At 39.9% G+C, this 25,473-nt stretch overlaps 2 protein-coding genes and 1 long non-coding RNA gene across 7 annotated transcripts in view; 1 reads left to right on the forward strand and 2 right to left on the reverse strand.

Moving 5' to 3' along the window:
• The window catches only part of DPY19L3 (dpy-19 like C-mannosyltransferase 3), a 74,232-nt gene extending 64,440 nt beyond the window's left edge, over positions 1-9,792 (reverse strand). The window contains exons 1-3 of the mRNA XM_060085601.1: positions 9,659-9,792; positions 7,739-7,880; positions 5,331-5,464 (exon numbers count right to left, since the gene is read on the reverse strand). Of these exons, the coding sequence (XP_059941584.1) occupies positions 5,331-5,464; positions 7,739-7,841 (237 nt within the window). The 5' untranslated portion in view covers positions 7,842-7,880; positions 9,659-9,792. The remainder of the gene's footprint in view (positions 1-5,330; positions 5,465-7,738; positions 7,881-9,658) is intronic.
• The window catches only part of LOC132480971 (uncharacterized), a 196,711-nt gene that overhangs the window by 151,289 nt on the left and 19,949 nt on the right, over positions 1-25,473 (forward strand). The window lies entirely within an intron of this gene.
• Positions 23,170-25,473, reverse strand: part of ZNF507 (zinc finger protein 507) — a 52,438-nt gene continuing 50,134 nt past the window's right edge. For all 5 annotated transcript variants that reach the window (XM_060085597.1, XM_060085600.1, XM_060085596.1 and 2 more), the window contains one exon: positions 23,170-25,419. In XM_060085597.1, the coding sequence (XP_059941580.1) occupies positions 25,053-25,419 (367 nt within the window). In that variant the 3' untranslated portion in view covers positions 23,170-25,052. The remainder of the gene's footprint in view (positions 25,420-25,473) is intronic.

The raw sequence follows: 25,473 nt of genomic DNA on the forward strand, positions 1-25,473 counted from the left end.
AGGGAGAGGGCTGGGACATAACTCAGGCCAGCAAGAATTTTTCTGCTGATACAGAGTGGATTACAAGAGTGAGCTCTTTAGTCTTTTCCTCATTTTAGTCTTCAGAGATCAGCAGCTTCAGGGCTGTTGAAAATGCAAGTTTTCTCTCTTTATCCTGGTCTGCTTAAACTCTACTTTTACAAAAATGGTTTGTCTCTGTGATTACTCCTTTCAGCCTGTCTACCTTGTTTCTCTTTCACACCAAAGTGTATACAGGAAAGCTTCTGTCATTACTCCTCACATCTAGTCCCATGGTCTCACACAGGGGACCACTGGTTTATCCCTCAGGATATGCCAGTGACTTTGGAGGACTAAACTTCGGCAGCTTTATCTAAAATCTGCAGCTTTGAGAGTTCTCTCTCAGCAGCTTTCTACACTCCTTGGAGTTTCACTGGATTTGGCAGCCCTTCCTCATATATTGTGGTTCCAGATTACAGACCTCTCTTAGTTTCATCAAAGAAGGAATCTGACTGTTTTTCATTTTCTTTCATTGCTCTGACGTAATTCTAAAAAAAGAAGGAACTGACATCTTTATCCTGCCGCTTTAAAATGAGAAGTTAAGTAAGCAATTTTAGGGGTCTAACCACACAATTAGAAACAATCTACCCCAAGTTGGGAGCATGGAAATAGTGAAATGACCAAGGGTATAAAAATGTCAAAAATATTAAAGTATATAGCTATTCATTTATATAATAATTGTGTTTGTGAAAATATATAATTGTATATGGAAAAAGCATACAATGATTGTAAAAACTATCTATATTGGGATCATAAATAAGTAAAGTATATACACATACAGGATGAAGAATGGAAGGGAAAAATGAAAATTGTTTTTTGTTAAGGGTAATGAATACTAAGTAATGTTTTTCATTAAAAAAAGTTTTTGTTGTTGTCACAGTATAGTGTGTGCAATAAAAAACACAATGTTCCAAAAAGAAAAACAATTGAGACCATACAGAGATTTACTCCAGCACCTACGAAACACAAATCATTAAAAATGCAGTGACTGGCTCCCCACCTGCCAGTACTAACTATGTCCTATCCCTGGAGGCAAGCTCCAAAGTTGCATCCTTTTGCTCCAATTCCAACCCAGGTTCTTTACAGCAGCCAGGTGTCTCCCTGCCTCCCCTGCCTATACCACTGCCTCACCCCTGGAGGTTAACTCCACTCCAACAGACCACTGTCTACTCAGCACTGATGATGTGCCAGGCACTGTAAGGGGAGCACAGCAAGTAAGAGTATGGGCTTTAAACCCTTTAGTTTGTTTTGTTTATAATAAAGAGCAGCAAAAAAAAAAAAAGCAGGTTGCATTTAAAGGACAAGTTAGAGTTAAAATGTTTGGGCTTTGGAAACAGCCAGATTAAATAAAATAAATGTAAAATGCACCTATAACAGTGCCAAGGACATAGCAGACATTCAGTCAAGGCTATTTTAAAAAATCTCTTATACTTTAAATTTCGCAGCAAGGGCAATATAACACAATGGTTAAGACAACAGGAAACTAACTTTTTAATTTAAAAAATATGCTAGGAAAGGATACTACATACACATTTTCTGTGACCATTTAAACCAACATCTTCTTCTTTTCAGCTCCAAGTTTCTCTGTCCCAGGGTTCCCACATATGAAATACTAACACTGCTATGAACACTTAAAAAAACTACTTTGAATGCATAAACTGAATGTATGATTAGTCTATTTTATTAGCAATATTTTTACTCTCTGAATAATTACAACTAATTCAAAGTATTCAAAAGATCAAAGTATTTACATAAAAAACTAGCCTGGCAATTTTGATAAGTTATAACTCAAATAAAAAAGGGAAATAGATTTACACTTCTCAAATATTCCCATCATCCCCCAAGATGAAAATGATGTAAAGGAGTAAATTTAGGAAGGTGTATAAACTCTGAAAATGAGCTTTCCCTTTGGCTAAGTAATACCGTTGATCAGTAATGGCTGATTTCACTGGTTTATTCACAGAAAATGTATAAGCACTTTAAAATTAAAGTTCAGGGCCTCCCTGGTGGCGCAAGTGGTTGAGAGTCCGCCTGCCGATGCAGGGGATACGGGTTCGTGCCCCGGTCTGGGAGGATCCCATATGCCGCGGAGCGGCTGGGCCCGTGAGCCATGGCCGCTGAGCCTGCGCGTCCGGAGCCTGTGCTCCGCAACGGGGGAGGCCACAGCAGTGAGAGGCCCGCATACCGAAAAAAAAAAAAAAAAAAAAAAATTAAAGTTCAATTTAAGTAAAATTTAAAATTTAGTTCCTCTGATGCATTAGCCACATTTCCAGTGTTCAATCACTACATCTGGCTGGCAGCTACTGTACTGGACAGTGTAGATTTAGATCATTTCCTTCAGTACAGAGAGTTCTGTTGGAGACCACTGGGTCTAGATAATTCTAAAATGAAAAATAAGCCAGCCTATCATCTGGTTTGAGAAATGATTACAACATCTGAGGATTCCTCTTGTGACACAGGGGTGAAAAAAAAAACAAGAGAGCTCGAATAGAGAGGGAAAAACGCACCAAAACTCTGAGCTCAACTTTAAGTGTTAAGGGGTGGGGGTGGTGTGGGGAGGCCTGTGAGAGGGTGCCCCTGTCTCACAGCTTCTCCCAGCCTGTGTCTGAGGCAGAGACAGAATCTGGCCTCCGGTCTCTTTCTTCTCACGCTACATACTCCTCAAACAATCCTGCCCACACAGCTACAAGCTGGTAACATGAAAAGGTCCATTTCCAACACACATGGAACTCCTGCCTTCAGATCCATAAATCCAGCTCCCCTTACTCCACATCTTTACTTGGATTGTTTTGAAAGTGACTCACAATATATCCAAACCTGAACTCATCATTTCTTGCCTTGCTGCCTCCTGCATAAAAAAGAATGTGGTTGGCCTTTGTCTCCAGTTCCTGAGAGGTAGCCAATAAACCCTTGAATTTCCCTGTGACAAGAGTATCTTTGTTATTCATGGTGGGCTCCTTGGCCCACATCTGACAGCTTGTGCTAAAAGGTGACTCAGGGTGGGCCCCTAGATGGTTTTTGCTAAGGAGATGACTCAGGATGGAAGCTGGCCAAGCCAGAAAGACCAACCGTATGCTTACAGGGTTGGCGCTCTGAGCCAACAGGTATCATCCTGATCTCTGGCAAGTGGAGAGCAGCTGGAGATTGAGTTCAACCTTGTGGCCCATGATTTAATTAATCATGCATACATAACGAAACCCCAGTAAAAACTCTCAACACCAGAGCTCAGGTAAGCTTCCCTGGCTGGCAATACTCTACACATTGTCACACACTGATGTGCCAGGAGGGTAATGCATCCTGACTCTATAGGAAGAGGACAATGGAAACCTGGAGTCTGGGACTCTCCCAGACTTTGCCCACTGTGCCTCTCCCTTTGGCTGGTTCTGATTTGTATCCTATTTCTATAATAAAATTGTAATTATAAGTACAGAGCTTTCCTGAGTTCTGTGTCATTTTAGTGAATGGATAGCCAGTTGGTCAGAAGTGAGAGGAGCCTGGGGTCCCCCAAAGTTGTGACTGGCTTCTGAAGTAAGGGTCAGTTTTGGGGAGGACTGTGCCCTCAACCTATAAAGTGTGGCTTAACTCCGGGTAGTTGGTCGGAAGTCACTGTACCCTTCAGATCTGCACCTCCCACAGGGTTCACGATCATAGCAAATGAAGATCTACCCATCTATCCTTCTGCTAACGGGAGAAAGAAGGTCATCACTGATAATTCTTCCTCCTCAACTGCACTCCACACAAACGATGAATCAGTACATCCTTCCAACTCCTGCCCAGTCTACAAAGCCCTACATGACCTGGCCTTTTCTTCAGGTTTCTTGATATCTATATAAGGGTATATCTATTTAAGGGTGCTAGTAGGGCCATGTATAAGCTTTAAATTAAAGAGCTAAACTTACAGTTTAAAATTATGTGATCTCTTTCACCACGTCTCCTTGCTATAGAGTTACTAGCATTTAATTTTGACTTTATGCCCACAAAGGGGGAAATTCCAGGTTTTATTCAAAATACTTGTATTAATAAATAAGTTTTAAATTTCTCAATTCCAGGGAATCTGTTTATAGGTACTCAATTTTAAAGAGACAGGTGAGTAAAGATTTTCTTGACAAGAAAAACTACCAACTGTCACTGAAGGGTAAGAATTATTATTTTTTGGTACCATGATTATTTGTATAAAGATATATCCATGCTATACCTATAAAGTAATATGACAGGTTTTAAAAATAAACATACTAGAAATTACCCATAAAAATAAAATTTGTCATTCAAAGCAGTCTCCTTTGGAGACTCATTCCAATAACGGAACCAAAGCTCAAAATATTTTGGAAAATTCTCTTTGGGAACTGTCTTCACATTCTGCATAGATACTTTTGAATATTCTCACAGATGATAAATCTTTGCCCTGTGAAACTCAATTTTACCTTTGTAAGCAACTAATCATTAAAAGCCATGGTGGGAAATAAGGTCAAAGATCATGACATTTCTGATGAAAAGAAAGGTATATTTGGATGAGAAACACTGGCAATGTGCAGTGTTATGGATGCAAAGCACTGGCAATGTGTAAGTTTTAAGTGACAGACTTGCTCTGAACCAAAGCCAAATTAAAGGATATCAGAGGGGAGAGAGAGAGAGAGAAAGAGAGAGAGAGAGGGAGGGAGGGAGGAGAAAGACAACAAGGAAACTGGTATTTAAAGAGTCACACACTCTCTTGAAAACCTGATGACAGTTATGGCTTCCTCTCAATCTTCTGCATATATTATTAGAAAGGTATACCATGTCAAGGTCATCTATGGAGCCAGATTAAAACTCCCTGGTTTAGAACAGTAGCTTTGGCTTTCTTTTTCTTTTTTTTTTTTTTTACTGTACCCAACAGGAAAAAAAAAATTTATACTGTGACCCAGTCTGCACATACACATAATTAAAATAAAAGTTTCACAAATAATTATCAACCTTACCATGTGATAGTATTCTCTTGTATTTGATTTCATTATGAAAAATGCTACTTATGACCTACTACACCAATTTCACAATCTACAGCTTGAAAAATACTGGTTTAGAGTAACTGATGCATAATATGAATAAACTAACGAAAATGGGAAAACTCACTTGATTATAAAAATTCTGATGTTATTTTTAACTAACAAAGAAAAAGTCATTTTACTCTATAGGCAAATTTTTCAAGAGACTGGATTCTTTATGGCAAAACGATCATTCATCTAAATGGCTAACTAACTACTGGAGACACTGATGGGTAAATCATACAATGTTCATACCTTAATATTAGAAAACCACAAATCATTCTCATGTAAAGTGGCCAGGTAGACAGATGTAAGAAGTCCAGTGCAAAGGGCAACAGTTCCACCAATTGTAAATGAAAGAATCGTCCATAATCTTCTATTGGTACAACCTTTTAGAAAAATGAACAGATGAAAAACCAAGTCAGTAAAGGATTTAGCAGTTAATAGTTCTATTTCAGACTGTCAAACATGCCAAGTTCCAGCTGCCTGTTAGTGGTGAAGCTTTCCGTGTCTCCAGCAGACAGTTAGGGGTTCCGTTTTGTGATTCCACAGACCTTTTTATACTTTTCATACTTTTATTATAGTTTTTCCCCCATTGTATCTAACTGTTCATTTGTCCATTTTGCCAACTAGAATGTGAGCATCTTGAGGACAAGCATACTATCTTATTCATCTTAACACCTAGGACCTGTGCTTGACCTAGTTTAACTACTAAGTTTCTTAAATAGAGGAATAAATGGGTTACAGATCTAAAATATAAACAGTCTTTTAGATGATCTACTTACAATGTGTCGTTTATTCATTAAAAACTACTCCCAAACTTGATTACTTAAAATTTTAAACCCCATCACCCAAGTTAAAGGAATATAAACTTGGAAACATATTTATAGTACATATAAGAAAGGTTAAATATCCTTAATATAGGATAAATACTTTCAGGATAATTTAAAAAAATGAATATTTCAGTAGGAAACTGATTAAGGACATGAATAGGCAATGCACAGAAGAAAAAATGGCCAATAAACTTAATAGAAAAAAAAGTATTAATGAAATGCAAATCAAAACAAAGAGCTATAACTTTTACAGTAGTGGCTAATTTGATAGCTTAAAAATGCTTAGTACTCTGTTTTGGTAAGGATACAAAAAACAGACTTTTTTTTTTTAATAGACATTTTTTAAACACTGCTGGTGTTAGAATAAATGGATACCTCTCTGGAATGCGACATGGCAATAGGAAGTAAAAGCCACCAAAATGAGCACCCTATTTGACCAATAACTGTAAATCTAGGCATACACCCCAAAGAAATAAAGTTTTAAACAAACCTTTGGCCACAAGAATATTTCTCACAGTTCAGTTTGTATAGGTAAAAGGTTAAAAATCATCTAAATATTCAATAAGAAATTAAATAAATTATGCTGCAGTCACAGTGACTACACACTGACAAAATTTTAAAAATACATTGACTGACATATGTTCATAACACAAGAGAAAGATAGCAAGTTACACAACAGCGTGTAGGATCTCAATTTTGAGAAAAAACACATCTGAATGCTTGTAGGTGTACACGTACAGAGAACAACATTTAGACAGCAAGATAATCTAAGTGTTATAGGTGGTAATCTCAGGATGAGGGGGTTTCCGGGAGTATTTTTTCCTTCATTTTTGCTTTTCTTTAGTTTTCATTTTTTTTTCTCACATGAATAAATACTGCTTTGGTAAAATGAACAGTTTTAAATTTAAATTAAAATTTAAATTAAAATGTTTTAATTTAAAAGGACAAACTTGAACCTGTATTTGTTTTTATATAAGATTTTCAGAAAGTACTCTGTATTGTCCCAAATTGCTAATAGCTGAGTTGGGTGGCATGACTGCTCAATACAGATTACTTTTATTTTATAAAACTGTCACCTCCCACCAAAAAAATAAAAAAATAAAAAAATAGAACTGTTACCCCAAATTTCTTTACTAGCTCTAGCTGCAGCTGATGTAAACTCTGTCAGATATCCAAAATGGCTGATAGACATGGAATTTTCATGCTTACTTTTAAAAATCCTGACCATGCTTAGCCTAAGAAAGCAACTCGGGAAGCAAGAAGTTGGTAATTAATGCCATTTGATGTATGGCTTAGCAAGAGTCTTCAACCTTATTTAAACAATTTACCAAATTCTGACCACTGTTCCCACCAAAAAAAAAAAAAAAAAAAAAAGCAAATTAGAAAATTTCAGGAATTTGACTGAAAATAAAGAATAAAAGAGAGTTTGATTCATCTTTCAATAGTTTAATGAAATGAGAAACTCACCCAAGGTAAGGCTGTCTAGTTGTGAACAGCATACACAAACCAGAAAAATTATAAGTAGACTAAAATCTGAACAGTGGGAAAAAGTATTACTCTGAAAGTCAAAGGATCAGATTGGCATAACTATACTGAACAGGCAGCTGGGAAGCAAAGGGCTCTAATCAGAGGTCTTTTATCTAATCATAACTGTAAAACAAATATTATCACATTGCGATCAAATCATCTGTAAAACTAAAATATCAGGGTAATAGAATAAGTTTCTTCACCTATTAGGTCTTACCAAATTTTTATCCTATTGGAAAGTGATTATTTCAATATGCAGACAAAAAAGCAATCCAAAATGCTGCTTTAATTTAAATCACCTACTAGATGGCAATTTATTTTCCAACTTCACATTTTCTTCTTGTGCCACATAATCCTCTGAAACTTCTGTGGTTTGTATTCCTTTTCTTTGCCTGATGGATATCATGGTGTCAAAGGCTCACATGCATTGTTCTTCCAACCACTCCTACAAACAACACAGAAGTAAGCCACCATCCATATGTCCGTACCGTCTCTGCCAAATACAGCCTGTCCTCATCTGTGTTTTGGAGACTTTACCTGAGCCATTTTCCCTCGCTTAGCACGCCCTCCCATTTTCCCATCCAAACCGTAACCAGCTTTCAAAGCTACTCTCAAGACACAACACAAATATTTCTTTAACACAACCACATTTATGAAGCGCCTGTCTTGTGGCAGGCACTGCCAAGAGTTAGGAGCACAGGTGAGCATCACAGACAAGGCCCTGCCCTTCCAGGAAGCCTTCTTTCTTAGGATGCACCAACCCCTACTGATCTCTCCCCTTCCCGACTCATAGCAGTTACCAGGCATTTTGTCACATAATTAGGTAGTTTTATATTATTTTCTATAGTAACAACCATGGAAAAGGTATTAAGTAGTAAATCTGTTGATTGTTGATGGTCTGATTTTGAAGACCTGAAACATTGTTTTGTCTCCGGTATCTGGATTTTGATACTGGTGCTCCTTCAAACAATTCACACTGGAAGTTTTAGGAATATGCCTCAGTGGTGATGGCAGCGGGGGTGTGCCAATCAGGGCAGCTGCTACACCAGGCAGCAACAGTGGGAGTGACGGCAGGGAGCAGGGGCCTGGTTTGGAAGCAGCAAGTGGGAGGCAGGGGAGTGGCGGCAGTGAGTAAGCTGGCTACAATCCCCCGGGACATCTGGCGTCACTCCTCCGACGAATGAACAGCGTTGAACTAACTATTTATTAATTAACTATGACCGGTTGCCGGACACGACTGTCGGAGCAGTTTATTAATTCCTAAAGGTAAACAAGTTGCTTTACTGAAAAGAACACACCAATCAACGTTATACAATTCATCCATTCATTCATTCAAAAAAAAAATCTGAGAGGAAAAGGGTGCAAGCACCGAAAATGGAGAATCTGGAGCAACGAGGGAGAAAAGGAGTGTGGGCAAAGTCGTACCTCTAGAGATGAGCTTACCCCCAAATTACCTCATCCTAGAATCATGCCCTTTCTAAGGGCCCCAAGCGGAGTTGTAAAAATCCCACAACTGATACAACGTAACACATTAGGACAGAAGGGCAACAAATGTTTAAGTGCCAACTACGTGTGATAATTGCATGAACCTAAGAAACAAAAGTTTCCCCATCAAATTACAAGGAATGCCATCTTAAATGTTTGAAAAGGGAAATGAGAGCGGGTGCTTTTTTTCTCCATTGCTTAGAAGAACCAGCACGTACTGGGCATCCCGGGGCGCTGCAAGGCACATTATTCAGCTCACCTCCGCACCCCAATCAATCTACACCACCGGAGTCCCCGCCAGACGCTGAGGGGCCGGATAAGTTCAGTAACTCGCTCCGGCTCACCTAGGAAGTGGCGTGGCCGCCGAGGCCGGAGACCACCCAGCCCATCCCTCCGCCCGCGTGGCCGAAGCAAGAAGTCGCCCGAGAAGGCGCCCCGCCCTCGGCAAACTTGCTCTCTCCCAAGCTGCCGCCCCCAGCCCCGCACGTCGGGAGGACAAGGGGGCGCCCAGTCCCACACAGGGTCTCCGAAGACGCCGCGAGGGCCGGATTCGCGCCCCCACCCTGAGCAACGCAGCGGGGCGGCCCGCGGGATTTCGGTCTTCGCGGCGGATTCAGCCGAACGCCGCCACGCAAGGGCGGAGCGCCACCCGCTCGCCGGACAGTCCGGGGCCGCCGAGGGAGCCTCGCGCCCGCGCTTCCCCTCGCGCAGCCCGCGGCCCGACACGCAGCCACAGACCTGCGGCCTCAGCCGTCCTCGCGCGCGGCTCCGGACCGGGAACGGGGGCAGCCGGCCGGCCGGCCGGGGGCGCAGAGGGCTGCGGGGGCGGGGCCGCACTACGGCCAGCAACGCGCCGCAGGGACAGTCAAAACCCAGCAGCCGTGGAGCTTTGTACTGCACCTTGGAAATGGGGGGCTGGGGGGAGTCACCGCCCCGGGGAGGGGGCGCGCCGGGGAGGCGGGGCCACTGATGCCGCGCCTATAGGTCCCTGGAGCCGTCCGTCAGCACGGGCCACCTCCCCCTCCCGGGGCGCCCCGCCCCGTCTCGTGCGGCGCCGGCCGGAAGGAAGCGGCGCACTTCCGGCCGCCGGGCTGTACTGTCGGTTGAGTTACGCTGCGTTCCGCTGGTGCCGCAGCTCCGGGCACCCCTCGAAGAGCACAGGACCCCCGCCACCGACCGAGGAGCCCGAGGCCACCTTCGCCCACGCAGACTCCCGCCACCCCCAGGCCAGGGCGAGCGGCGCTGCTCGGGGGAAGAGGGCCGGGATGCGAGTAAGGGTGGCCTCAGGTCGGACCGCGGGGTGGCGGCACCACTTCGGCCCCCGGGTGGGGAGGGTGATACGGGCCGCGGGCCGCGAAAAACTTTTTCTTGCGCCGGTGCCTTCCTGTCTCCTGTGCTGGTGGATGTGGAGGGGTCAGTAAGGGCCCGATGGACGGAAGCAGTCCGACCACTCCGACATCTCCCAGCTAACCGCGTTGCCAAGTCCTGGCGCGCCCCCTTCTCGGGTCTTGGCAACACCCCCAGGCCCCAACTGCCGGTGATCTGTGTTTGGAAGTCTTTTACCGACTGCCAGTGAGAGTACCTGCAGAGGTACTTTCGCATCTCCAAAGACGCGCCTCTTTTTGGCGAGGGGGGCAGGGCGGGCTGTCTTCTTCCCAATTTTGTGTAGAATACGTTCCTCTGTCTTCTTAGTCTCCTGTGTTACTCCGTCTCCAAACTAGAGTGTAAGCCTTTTCCGAGGGCAGTTGCTGTGTTGTACACGTGGATATCTTAATTAATCACACTGCGATGAATAGTAGGTAAAGCCTTTTGTCAGCAGATTCTCAGAGCACATGTTAATTGATTTTTATTAAGGAATGGTCCTCTGGGTCTTCCACCTGTGAAGAGGACTGCCCATCTGTCTAATTCCAGGAATTACTTCAGCCAGGTGCCTTTCCTTGTTACCCCTGTTTGATATTTTCCTCCTCCTTTGTGCGTCTGTTGCTGTTAATAACAAACACACATTCTGTGCCAGTGGGTTGAGGTATCTGCTGGTGGTTTTAATAAAAATAAATGTCAGCTGTTTTTTCAGATGGCATTTGTCATGTTTAACATGATTGTTGGTGTCTTTTTTTCCTGTTATGGACTTGAGAACAGGGACTGTATATTTATAATCTTTCTCTTTCACCTTAAGATGCCTTACATAAAATACATTTGTGTGTTTAATAAATACATATGTGAATTGATTCCTCCTTAAGTAGAATTCCCCCTCTCCTCCCCACCTTATTATATAGGGTTTTTTCTTAAATTGTGTTGCTCACTGGGGAAAAAAATGAGTCTGTTGTGAAACTGGATCCCTTGAGTAAAGGAAATACTACTTGTTAGCAGCTGCTTGTTTTCATATGAAATGGCTTTACTAAGCAAAATAAAGCTTTGAGAGAAATAGACATCCACTGCTGATTGTAAGTCTTGGTAATGAATAAGTTAATTAAGAATGAATTCATTCTGATACAGCAACCATGGGGGTGATGGGTAATGAGCGGTAGACCTTTGCCCCCATTGAGCTCTGGTCATGGGCTGTGACTGCAGAGGTCTACAGGAATACTTGTTTGCATTGTTTTTTTTTTTTTTTTTTTTTTTTTCGGTATGCGGGCCTCTCACTGTTGTGGCCTCCCCCGTTGCGGAGCACAGGCTCCGGACGCGCAGGCTCCGGACGCGCAGGCTCAGCGGCCATGGCTCACGGGCCCAGCCGCTCCGCGGCATATGGGATCCTCCCAGACCGGGGCACGAACCCGTATCCCCTGCATCGGCAGGCGGACTCTCAACCACTTGCGCCACCAGGGAGGCCCTGCATTGTGTTTTGAAACCCAATGGGATCTGGCTTTTCCTCTGTTGGGGCCAGCAATAGTTAAGTTGTGCTGGAACAGTTCAGTTCAAAAGTATGGCCTGGAAACCTGTGGCATCACTATCAACATCGTAAGGGAGCTTGTTGGAAATTATCAGGTTCTAGTCATACCTATCGAATTGTAATCTGTAGGGGCCAGGGGCCAATAATTTGTTTTAAGAAGTTCTCCATGCAAGTCTGTGTTCAACAAAGTTTGAGAGCCATAGCAGGACCTTGCTACTCAAAATATTATCTGGGGACCAGCAGTGTTGGCATCACCTAGGACCTTAGAAATGTTGGCTCTCCGGCTCTCCCCAAGGCCTCCTGAATCAGAATCTGCATTTTAATATAACCTCCAGGTTATTTGTATGTACGTCACACTTTGAGAAGCACTGCACTAGAAGTCATTAATGTCTTCTTATGGGAAGTCACATCCTTCCCATAAAAGCATCTTGCATTGGACCAAGGGAGAGAGCTCTCCTCCATTGGCTTTTTCCTGTCTGATGTACGATGTTCGTTGAGTTTTCAATAGTTTGGCTTAGTAGTGTGAACACTCTGGATCACTCCTGTCTTCTGTGGCAATAGACTCTCCCAGTATTCCTCCTCTATCCACCTGTCTGGCATTCCTTTTCAGTCTCATGTAAACTCCTCTTCCTCTCTGGCTCATGGCTCCAATTTCCAGTGACATTCTGATGACTCCTAAGTGTTTATGTCCAGGCATAGCTCCTGACAGCCAGGTCCCATACATCTAGTGCCTAGTTCATGTCCAGGCATAGCTCCTGACAGCCAGGTCCCAGACATCTAGTGCCTAGTTCATGTCCAGGCATAGCTCCCGACAGCCAGGTCCCAGACATCTAGTGCCTGTTGGAAATTTCCCTGTGTGCAGAGCAATCAAACTCAACTCGTTAAAAATTAAACTTTTTCTAATCCCCAAACCTACTTTTCATCCCATGTGCCCCCTTTTCCTAATTGCTGTCAATACCTTAGGAGCCAAACTTGATTCCTCCCTATTGTGTAGCCCATATATCCAGTCAAACATTGAGTCCCATTGGGTTTATTCCTAAATATCTCAGAACTTGCCCAACTTTTCCCCATCTCCATTGCCACTCCTGTAATCCAAGGCACCCTTTTTTGTCTGGGTCATTTCAATAGTCTGCTAACCGTTTGCCTTACCTCCATTCCTGCCCTCTGGCCTTGTCCACTCAGTCCACCCTCCATATAAAAAACATACTGATCTTACTAAGATATAAGTCTTTTGGTGGCTTACTGGCTTTATATAAAAAGCTCCTTAACAAGCTTGAAAGTACTGCTGTGAGTCAGGCTCCATTTACCTCTCCAGCCTCATCCCTACTTCCTATTCATAAATTTCAAAGTTTTTATAAGTGCCTGACTTAACTACTATTCAGCCTTTAAATTTCACTTTAAATGATCCTTGCTGTATTTGAGTATTTATGTACTCCCCTCTCACCGCATCATAGCTGTTCTGTGTGATGCATAGAATACGGTGGAAGTGACATCGTGGGACTTCCGAGGCCAGGTCATAAAGACATCCTAGTTTTAGCCTTATCCTCTCTTGGATTGCGCACTTATGGGGGATGCCAGCCACCATGTTGTGAGGACACTCAAACATCGTGTAGAGAAGGCCACGTGGGCGGCACCTGGCCTCTGGCCAACCACCAGCCTGCCATGTGAGTGAGCCACCTAGGAGGAAGATCTGCCAGTTCCATGTCATCCATGCCACTCCCAAGTATCTCATGCACAGATCTGATAAGAATAATAAACGTTTATCTTTGTTTTAAAACCACTAAGTTTAAGGGTAATTCTGTTACACAATGATGGGTATTCAATATAGTAGTCATCCTCTGTATGGATGTATCATAATTTATTTAATATTCCCCTCTAATTGGACATTTAGATTGTTTCTAGCTTTACCCTATTACACACAATGCAAAGAGAATATCCTTATATTTATGTAATTCTTTAGGATATATTTCTAGAAACAGAATTGCTAGAATTTAAATTAGGATAAACATTGGCAAACTACATTACAAAAGGTTAAAAATTGTATTACTTTACACGTCCACCAATGTGCATTACGGGTCTTATTTCAGTGTCCTTGCCAACAATGGATATTTTTAATCTTTGCCAATCTTAGGCAACAAATGATATATCATTTTAAATGTATTAGGTGGAGATACATCAGGCCTTATTGGCTGTTTGTATTTCTTTTTCTGTGATTTATGTTTTCATGTTCTTGGGCCAATTGTCGATTTAATCTTTATATAAAGGGATTAGTTATAGATTATGGATTTTAACATTTTTTTTTGGCCACACTGCGTGGCATGTGGGATCTTAGTTCCCTGACCAGTGATCGAACCCATGCTCCTTGCAATGGAAGCATGGAGTCTTAACCATTGGACCACCAGGGAAGTCCCTGGATATTAACTTTCTGTTGTATACCTTGCAGGTATTTTCTCAGTGTTGTGTACTTCATATGGTGTGTTTTGCTTTGCATTGGTTTTCAATTTTATGTTATCAAATCTATCATCTTCCCTTTATAAAAGCTTCTGGGTTTTTCCAACATACTTAGGAAAACCTCTACCATCCCAAGATTGTAAAATTTTAAAAATACTTTTTCCTAGTTTTAAAAAATATTGCATCTTTTTAATATGAAGAGAGAGATCTGACAATTTTTTTTTTTCTAATTGGAGAATCAGTTGTTTCACCATCATTCCTACCTTACTGATTTGAATTATCTGTATCACATACTAATTCCAGTACGTATATGGCCTATTTGTAAACTCATTGTTGTGTTTAAGTGATTTTTAAAAAGAACTAGTTTGCAGCAGTTCTACATACTGTATTTCTTTTAAACACATGTTCTGGCAAGTTTTGCACATTTTCTTGTTCATATAAACTTTATAATCTTTTTACCAGTTTCCAAAAAAGAATCCATGGAGATTGTTTTACTGGAATTGTATAAAAGGTAAAGAAGTCTTTGAGAGAAATGAGATCTTTACAATACTGAGTATTCTTTTACAGAAACACATATTCAGTTGAAGACAGTTTGGCCCACTTACACATATTTTTGCAACAGTAGTTTCATGCAATTCTTATTTTGCCACCTCGTCCACAGGGTTGGTTTTTCAAGTGTCTTAATAAAAGTCAGAGCAGTGGTCTCCAAACTTTTTGATCTCACAACTTCATCAATGAAAAATTTTTGTCCTCTCCGTGTGCACGTATATGTGTGTGTATACATACATATATATACACATTATGTATTCCAATATGTGGAAATCCTAATATGTTCTTCCTACATCCCATGGGTTGTTTTATACACTCCTTGTGTATGACCCATGTCAGAGACCTCAGAGATCAGCTGTGTCTACGGCATTCTTTTGAGCCTAGTTTGGCACTCTTGGTCTTAGGCAACCCATGCTGAGTCCTGGAGATCAGCTTTCTCAGCGCTCACAGATCATTCCAGAGTTGCACAGGAATCAACATTACACCTGAGTCCTTCCCCGTATTCCCCACCCCGGACCCCGCCTTTAAAATACTTGCCTCCTTCCCTGGGAGATTCTTAAGAAAAGGTATTATGTAATATTGTTAATTACTTTTTCTCTCTTCCTTTGATCAACTTTGTATTAACTAGGTTTGTAATGGTTTAGAAGAATGGAATTTATAGGCAGATTAGCATAGGTGCATAATTATCCAAGGACTCTCTTAAATAAAGTTAACAAACTATGTAAACATTGTCAGTGTTGGTTCATTTTCTTCAACACCTGCTACTCTCCTTCCCTCTACTTGTCTGCTGTTTCCACCTATGCCTTTTTCCCCCACTTCCATGGTTAGAACAACTATTGTACTTGTTTGTTTTTGAATAGGACACGAATAGGTTATCCAATTAAAGCAGATGATGGTGCTTTATCACATAATAAGCTTTTGGCGAAGTGTGATTCCTAGATGTTGGCTCTTCTAGTCCACAAACCAGCCTTGGCTGGTCTTTCCAGTTTGTTTCCTTGGACTGCTCTAATGTCATTCCCTGCAAAACAGGTATATACAGCAGGTGTCTAAAAACCCTAGAAATAGACATTTCCTACTAACAGATGCCAAGGTGTACTGTCTGGCTTGGGATTTTTTTTTTTTTTTTTTTTTTTTGTAGGACGAAGTAGGACTTTCAGCCAGAAATGTATGTGTTTTTAATACCCTCAAATTCAGATATTTTATCATGCCTTAAATTATGGCTAATCCAGCACTGGGTTGGATTTTCACTAACACTTAACCACGTGCTGTCCCCAAATCTTCCTGAGTCCACCCATGGATGCTGATAAACTAGCCTGAAGGACTTATGCTTAGGAATTCACAGGCTTGATTGCATCTCACCAGGCCTGAAAGCTGCTAGGACTCAAACGACCCCGATAGTTGTGTGGAGATTGAAGTAGGTAGACTCTGTCCTTTTGTGCTCCCCACATGATGGAGGAACGAATACAGCTACCTCTGAGAGGTTTTTAATCACAGTCTCTTGATGGCTTTAAGTTTTTTTCAGTCAAGATACCAGGAAACAAGGTTTGTTTCCTCTCACAACTGTCACCAACCAGTTCATTTATATGAGCATACATTCTCCGTGGTGATATTACCCCCTCCGCCCCCAACGGGGAGAAAATTGGCTCTTGGGGGTTGAAAAAATCCTTATTCTTTTAATGTATAGAGTGCAGATACACAGTATATCTAAGGTATTCAAATTTCATGGAGGGGGGTGATCAGGAAAAGTCTAAAAAAAAAGTTCCTTAGGGATGTGATAATGAAAAAAAGGTTGAAACGCTGATACAGGTTAAGTTTTGGTGGTTGGAACACCGGACACATTCTAGAGGTTAACTTTTCTCTTGTATTTTTACTATGCATAAGTGTATGTGTGTGTGTGTTGGGGCCGTCAGGGGAGACTGGAAATAAGTTACATCAGTGGATAGTGGTTAAACGCAAATGCTGGTTTGGATTTTATCTTTGCCCCTTCTGCCGTTTTCCTACCTGGTCATAAGTCTCTTCGGTGAAACGAGGAGAGCTACATCCCAGGCCCACAGGACAGCACCCCATATGAAGAGGTTGGCTTTAGGGCTGGACTGCAGGGATGCTTCAGAATTAGAACTGCTCTGCACCCGAGTCCTGCAGGTGAAACAGTCCTTGTGCGATGGTTAGAAGACTGAGTTCCGTGTGAGAGCTTTGCATGGTCTGAGCCAGGCCATGTCTCACCGTTTCCAAGAACGGTTACCTTTCCCTAATGGTCCAGTGCACGGCACTCAATCCTGTGTAGTTAGCGGCTGATTATACTGAGCATATACAGTTTGAAATACCATTCTCTCTCCCTGGGCCTAAGTTTTGCCAATGCCGCCTGCTCATCAGCTGATTTAGGGAAAGGGCCATTTTCACCTAGTCCTTAATGGCGGTTTATAGGTGTGAGAGAATGATTATATGAACTTAATGTGATGGTAACAGGGTAATGTTCTGACACTTTCTCCCAGGCTGTTGTCTTTTTAGATGTGACATGAATTGTATACAATATTCTAGGTACCAGGTTTGTCTTGTTTGGGTATATTTTAAGAGATATGATATTTTGTTGTGAGTATCCTTCCTCAAAACACAAAGCAGTATGGCTCTTAGAGTTCTTTCCAAGGCTGTAACAGGTAGCTTTGATACCATGATTTATAAGGGCGTTTAATGCGTCCCTGCCCCCAGCACACACAGTGAGTGCTCAAACCATGATAGGAACCACTGTTTGAGCTCACAGATGGCCAGGCCCTTTATACACATGGTTTCTGATCTTCACAACAACCCTACAAGGTTTAAGTATTACCATCTGTTTTACTGATGAAGAAACTGAGGCTCAAAAAAAGGTTGAATGCCTTACTCAAGGTCACATGGCTTCGAACCAACACCATCCAGAACTGTCAGAACTCAACTAGGTATCTTATAGACGATCTTCTCATGTAGTCCACATAACTCTCTGAGGTTGGTATTATAAAATCAATTTCACATTTCAGAAAATAGAAGACATACTGAACTTATAAGAGGTTCAAAAAGGTAAAGCCACACTATATTTCAAACCAGCTGAGGTAGCAAAATACCCACTCAGTGTGCAGCTGGCAGGCCGTCCACCACCCATGTCTTCCCCTTGCTTCAGATGGGACACAGTGACTGCTCTCCCATTAGGAAGATCCACACTTACTTTTTCTTGTGATTACAAAGTGAGTTTTAAAAAGTGTCACATAGTACACTGGAGCCTCTTTATCAGCGTTTGCACACGGAGCACAGGGGTGCTCCAGCTGGGCACAGATTCTGAAGAGCCTCATTTTAGAGTTTTTTAACCTACAGGGTGATACCCTGCATGGATTCCAATCTTAGCATTATGGAAAGGCACGACCTCACCAATTGTATTCTCATGCTTCATATGGAGAAGGGCTTGGAAAATGAAGATAACTTGGAAACCGCTCGTTTCCTACGATTATTTAATTATTTCAGCATAACTATTTTTTTGTAGAATGTGAGCTGTAGAGGATCAGAAATAAATACAGCTTATGATCTGAACCGTATCCTGCTGTACTTTTTCTCATTAGCCTGAAATAGAATTTTCTAACACCTTTTGTGGTTGGAAATACTAAATTTAAATGGGATTGCAGATATAAACAAAAAAGAGCAAGATGTAGATTGATGTGTCTATTTCAGTAAAATGCAGCCACATTATTATGGATACTAAAATTAATAAAATGACAAGTAGAAAAAACCCAGAAATCTGGAGATGTGCACTAAGCCTTTAAATAACATTAGGTTATTAGGTTAAATAACATTAGGTTATTTAAAAATGAATAACTTGTTTTATTTTGTTGAGGGTCTCTTCAGGTCATAATTTTCTATTGTGTACATATTTAAGATGACATACTTTATTAATAACTCAAAAATTTTACAATTACTGATACCAGTGGCAATGACATGGGTAATTATTCTTAATTTTTCCTTTTAACAGAGGATAAAGCTGAGAAATCAGAAAGATAAAATAGTTGGGTCTGTTTTATCAGCCCATGGTCAAGGATTTATTATTTTCTGATTTGTGTAAATAAAACTCCATCCACCTAACACATCATGTCCTTTTCAAACAAAGGCCGCATCTACCTCAGCATTATCATGGAAGTATCTATCTGTCTTACATTCAGTTTTGCAAACTGTCCCGAATGGTGCCTTTACTCTCTGGATTAAGTGACACAACTAGTGTAAACGTGGTTGAGTTAGGAAACAAAACAACACCAACATCTTATGATTTTGTTCTATAATGGTAAGAATGTATATTAGATGCCTAAAATTAAACTTTTAATTCAAAGGAAGATCTACTAGAATCAACTTTCGTAAGGCAAACAATTTAAACAGGAATTACTCATACTGGGAAAAAGAAAAAAAATCAATAGATAAAAACCAAGTATGTCATAATCTTCAAACACTTTATGGTCTAAATGAGAAAACTGGATGCAGTATATTAATGTATCACCAGAAAAATGAGGTCTACAGTCCCCCAACACAACACACAAACCAGATTTTGCTGCACATCTAGGACTCTGGAAATGGTTTAAGCATCTTACAGTCATTTGGATTCTAAGATATAAACCAAAACATACTGTCTATTGTATGGCACCAATTAAAAACAGAAACTCCTCTGAGAATTTATAGGGCCAAAAATGTTCATTTTACATCTTTGCTGCTTGATTCGGAAGAATCTATGTAGGCGAATACTGTGACTTTTTCTTAATCTGCCAATTTAGTCAACAGTTCTACATCAAAGCCAACTACAACTGCCACCCAACCCCAGAACCTGATTTTAGACTCAGACAAGTTATTCATTATAAAGAGGTGTGTCTAAGACTTTTCTTTATATCCTGGATTATGCAAGTCAATGGTCACCGCAGTTGAGTGGATTAGCTGCCATGGTTACCTCCCACCGCAGTTAGATATGCCGGTGGCATGACCACATCACAGAAAGGGTGAAGCAGAGGGTACCATCAGCACCATAAGGTTGTCAGGAGGAAAACCAATACTTTTAAAAAGCGGCATTATTTATTAATTAATTATGTTGTTATTTTATGTTATTTTAAACAAATTGTGTTTGGCGTAAGTAGTGGAGATGATGAAATAGTGAGTTAGGTTAAGTCATAAATTATGAGTAGGGCTGTAGAAGAACAGGAGACGAAATAATATATTTATAAAATCATGCGATATAAAGCTTTCTAAGAAGCTTTTTTTCCTGGGAGCTTTAAAGCACAGATCATACCATTGTTCTAGGTCACAGGTCAACAAGCTCTATCAAACGACTTACTATTAAGCAGATAGTAAATAATTTGGGCTTTGTGGTGCATACAGTCTTTGTAACAACTACTCAGTGCTGCTGTTGTACCTCAAAAATAGCCATATACAGTATGTAAATGACTGGGTGTGGCTGTGTTCCAATAAAACTATTTACAAAAATGGATGGCATGCCAGATTTGAAACAAGGGCTGTCAGTATACTAATCCTTCTTCTATACCACCACTGTCCAACAGAAATGATGTGAGCCACATATGCAATTTAAAATTTTATAGTAGCTACATAGAAAAACAGGTGAAGTTAATTTTATTTAAACCAAAATATCCCAAATATCATTTCAACAAGTAATCAATATAAAAAAATTACTGTGATACTTTTTAAAAAAACGATGTCTTCAGAACTGTTGTATATTATACACTTAGCATCCTAGTCATATTACAAGTACTCAATAGCCACATGTGGCTGGTGGCTACCAAACTGCACATGTTCTGGATCTTTCATGCTGAGATTTCTACAACTATCCGGAGGTTAGTGACAGTGTTGGGATTTGGCTCTTAAAAGATAGGACATAATTATGTTGCCCCTGGGGAGATAGGACAAGGGATTAAAGCTTTTGGGGAGAAATATTTGGCCTCAGACACTTGCAGCCAAGGTATCCCAGGATTCTAGGGCACAAATGTGTAACTAGACCAATGATACAGTCAGATGATGTTAGCTTCACTTGCCAATGCAACGGATCAATGCAAGTGCAAAATGCTAACTGCTGTTAAGAGAACTACTTTAGCACTTTGACTACATCAGAATTTAAAGCATATAAGGATGTGATTTGGAAGATAAAGTGAAGAACTGTGTAGCAGGAGAAAAACTACAAAATTGAATTTTTTTAAAAAAATTTTAATTTATTTATTTTTGACTGCGTTGGGTCTTCATTGCTGTGCGTGGGCTTTCTCCAGTTGAAGGAGCGGGAGCTACTCTTCGTTGTGGTTTGTGGGCTTCTCATTGCAGTGGCTTCTCTTGCTGTGGAGCACGGGCTCTAGGCACGGGCTCAGTAGTTGTGGCTCATTGGCTCTAGAGTGCAGGTTCAGTAGTTGTGGCACGTGGGCTTAGTTGCTCTGAGGTATGTGGGATCTTCCCGGACCAGGGGTTGAACCCATGTCCCCTGCATTGGCAGGTGGATTCGTAACCACTGAGCCACCAGGAGAGTTCCTAGATTGAATTTTTAAGAAGATTAAAACAATCTAAATGCTTTTTCAATTACCTTTGTGTAACACAGTTTAATGCTAGTCATCAATAGTTTAACATGTTACCAAAGGGTAATCATAAGCCTTAGTTTAAGCCTGGGGAAGTTCTTCATTATTTAAATCCAAATTTCTAAGTGATTAAATCAACATTTCCAAAATAAGAATGGATATAACTTTTTGTTAATAAAACTTAGAGGCAAGTGTTTTTAACAAAAAATTTATTACCAAAATACAATATTAAAGTCAATACATGACAAACTTCTGTAAAGCAAAATAAATTATTCTAACATTGTACAGTATTTCCAAAGGTAGTTAAAGTAGCGCTAAGACCTTGCTTCACTGTTTGTTGAACAGATAAACTGTTCTACCATGAAAACAATCCTAGAGTTTTAGGCGTTAAGGCATGCAGCTTGATGTGCAGGATAATTTTACAAAATGCAAATCATCCTATTTTAATAAGATACAGTGTCAGAATTAACTGTAGTCTTTACATGTCAGTGTTCCAGAAATTTTTAGACTTTGGCTATAGAAGCAATGCCATAGTGTTACACAATACTTATTTCTTAAAAAAATACATGTATTCATGTCCATGAATATCAAACTCAAATCTCTATTAAATATATTTTATAGAATATTACTTAGAGCACCTTGCTGTACAATAAAAAAAGATTAAATAAGTGTCTATGAAAACTAAAAATATAATAAGTCTCAAAAGAGAAGCCTGCTTGTCTTTGTCAAGCCAAGTACACTGCAGGAAGATACAATGTAAACATAGGTGCCCACCATTTGCTTTGTGAGAAAAGACAAAGAAAATAATAACAAAGCCACTGATAGCTACCTCAAATAGGTGAAAGATCTAGAATAAAGGCTTCAGTCAGTGTCACTACACTGCACTGGCTGGACACAGAACTTGAAGTCTACAGGTCAACTGGAATATAGGCATGGTACTGTTAGAACACTGGGGATACCAACCATATTCTGGATTATTAGAGAAAGAGAGAAAATGATAGAGCCCTGAAAAAGTATTATTTATAATGATCAGAATGCATCATCTTCCCCCTCCCCACCTCTGCCTTATCCAGTAAGTGTTTTAAAAACTATTTTCACTGTCAAATCTTAGAATTGTAAGTGTTCAGAGGGAAAAACAAATACTGAGCTTTACATGGCAAAAGATCTAGTGCCAGTAAATGTTATTTCTATAAATGGAATTCCTGCTGATTATTTTAATATCTGTTCTATAATTAAAATTGCATATATAGTCTTCGTCATATTCAGTTGTTCTTAGTGGGGAGGGTTAACTTAAGGCTTGCCTCAAAATCATAATGGGAAGGTACACACATCCTTGGTATATGGTTCCTCCTATAGGCCAAGAGAAAGCTTTTGAAGGTACTTTAGGCTGGAAGCAGATGAATATTTAAAGACTTTTGAACTTCTGAGTTAATTTTTTCCCATGAGCTAGGGAAATTTTAAATTCATGATTCCAAATGGCAAATTTAAGTAACAATCAATGGAAGTAGTTTAAGGAAACGAAGAAAGTTAATTTAAAAATACACTGTTGAAATTTTGGGAATGTTTTTTGGTTATTAGTATGTTCCAAATGATTATATAAAATTAAAGCCAAGGAAAATTTATAAAACAAAAACTCTTCTAAGGTTGTTAATTTTCAGAATAATAGATTTTTATAAAGAAACATTGAGTCAGAGCTACCAGTAATGAAAAAACTAAGTGGGAACAATAAAGTAATAATGGAACCACTTAAAATATTTTAGTTTATTTTTGAATTTGAAATGAAATATAACTGTGTTTTAATTCTGAAAACAGGAGAAAATGAGAAAACCCACTGCATGTGGATTTGGGGAATATAGTTTAGTATATATGAATCCATTTTCTCTTTTAAAAACCAGCTATCAGAAATGGATTGACTTTCACAAATAAACTAAAGCTACGTAAATTAAAGAGTTGCAAAGTTACAATCAACTCTGTTTGTTCAAATATCATCATCAAATTAGACTTTAAAAAGCAAATAAAAAACAAACAAAACAAAAACACGCAAATCAGACAGTATTTCAGGTTACCTGGCCCCAATTAAATAGTTCCTAATGCTATCTTAAAAATGTTAATTCATTCAATTCATACCTGGACTTTGGGAAGAGAATTCTTTCCTAAAATGTGTCTACAGAGTATCCTATTCAAGAAATTCTGTTTTCAATGTTTTCTAAGCTTTATGAGAGTCACAGCCTCAGCTCTAGGAGATGTTAGAGTCAAGTTCAGAAAGAGCACCATGAAGACGGTGCACCGCATGGTGCACCGGCCGCCTTTTGACTTGTAGGCAGAACTGACATTAACAGAACAATGCATACGTAAGTGATCAGAACGACAAAAGCAAAACCAAAAAATCCTGTTCTCTTCACTCTTTGAAATACACTGTAATACAAATGTGTAATTAATGAGATTACATCTATCTGATGGCGAGTTTTAGTTGGCTTCCCACGTGTCCTATTGCACACCAACAAAATACAATTTCCTGGATAGGAAATACCCAAATAGTTTTTGTTTGTTATTAAACGCTTTATAAACCACCTGAATTTTTACTACATTTTAGCCACATTTGGTTGTGTCTCTTATGCTAAGTATAACTAAATAAAAAGTTCCAGGAAGTAAAATCTCAATAGTAGTACTCATTTTAAGGGGCTTTTGAATTTCATACCTCTTCCCACAAATGATTTTTATTTAACAGTTCAAACTACTTCCAAGGTCTGATGAGCAAATGCAATTTTTCCTACTTTGTTGTTTTTAGACAACAAGCTTGGTCTAGTTTAGAAGAGTGGATTAGAAGGCCTATGTAACTATTGAGAAGCTGGGGTGTTCCATCAACACTCTGAAAAGAACCTCTGAGAAGTGCACTGTGCTCAACCAGTCACCATTTTTATGAACCTTGAGATTTGGTTTGAGGCTGGTGGGAATTCACCTCTTTTCTCCTTTGCCCACAAGACATTCACTGTAAATTTAAGACAATAATTTACTTTGTAAACGCCTATTTACAATCTAGATTTGGATTTAGAGGTCTCTTTTCTTTCTTTTTTCTTTCTAAAGAGTAAAGTAATATATCTCAGATTGAGTATATGATTTGTTCCTATCAATCTGGCTGAAGATTTAGGTTGATCATCTCAAAGCCCTGTAATGATCTCTTCTTTCCTTTGTTGATACCAAAAATCCCTCAGACATGTGCCTCCCATTTCTCACAAGAGGGTTGTCATTCATGTCAAAATTGAGAATGAAGAAAATTAAGCTCTGCTTAAGATTGTGACGCTTTCATAACAGTAAGTTTTAGAATAGTTCCTGAAAAGCCCTTTCTTAACTCTTGCTTGCATTTCTACACTATAACAAGCTTTTAATAATAAATACACTTAAACTAAGAGGTAACAGAGGGTTATGATAAGAGTACATCTTTGCTGCCTCCTCAACCCACTTCTCCTCACTCAAAAAGCTTAAATATTATTACCCCTTATCCATTTGGAATTCCTTTTACTACATTACAAATTTCGTTCCAAAGTCACATCTGTGATTTCTTCAAAAATCAAACCAACTATTTCTTCTGTGCCTAGTAAGTTATTGGACAGCACAAAGGGCAAACTGTGGTTTAAAGGATTCCTCTTCTGCTGTTTTCCTCTTCAGATAACTACTCCACCTAATTTGTGTTTAGATTTGTGTTGTGGTCCTTATTTAGGATGATGTTTACAATTTCACCCTCATGCTCCTTCATATGATCCAAAAGATTTTCTTTGCTGGTAGACTCGAAACCACAAATACAACAACAGAAGAGTAAAACGCAATACTCCACGCCAGGAGGGGCCAGACTGGAGTTTTTTTCTAAACTATGTGAGGTATTACTTGTAGGGTTTAGTTTCTCATTCTCGCTGGTACCTACGACTTCACTGGGAGCCTGGGAAATAAGCTCTGAGGATGACACCAAATTTTCTGAACTTCCAGTGAGAGAATCGGCTCTTTCTTCACTGCTGTTTAATACAGTCTTTCCGGAGGATTTCCCCTGAACTCTTAAAAAACAAAAGAAAACACATCAAACCTTGAGTTGGTTATAATGCAGACTA

This window comes from Mesoplodon densirostris, chromosome 19 (assembly GCF_025265405.1).
Source record: "Mesoplodon densirostris isolate mMesDen1 chromosome 19, mMesDen1 primary haplotype, whole genome shotgun sequence".
NCBI lineage: Eukaryota > Metazoa > Chordata > Mammalia > Artiodactyla > Ziphiidae > Mesoplodon > Mesoplodon densirostris.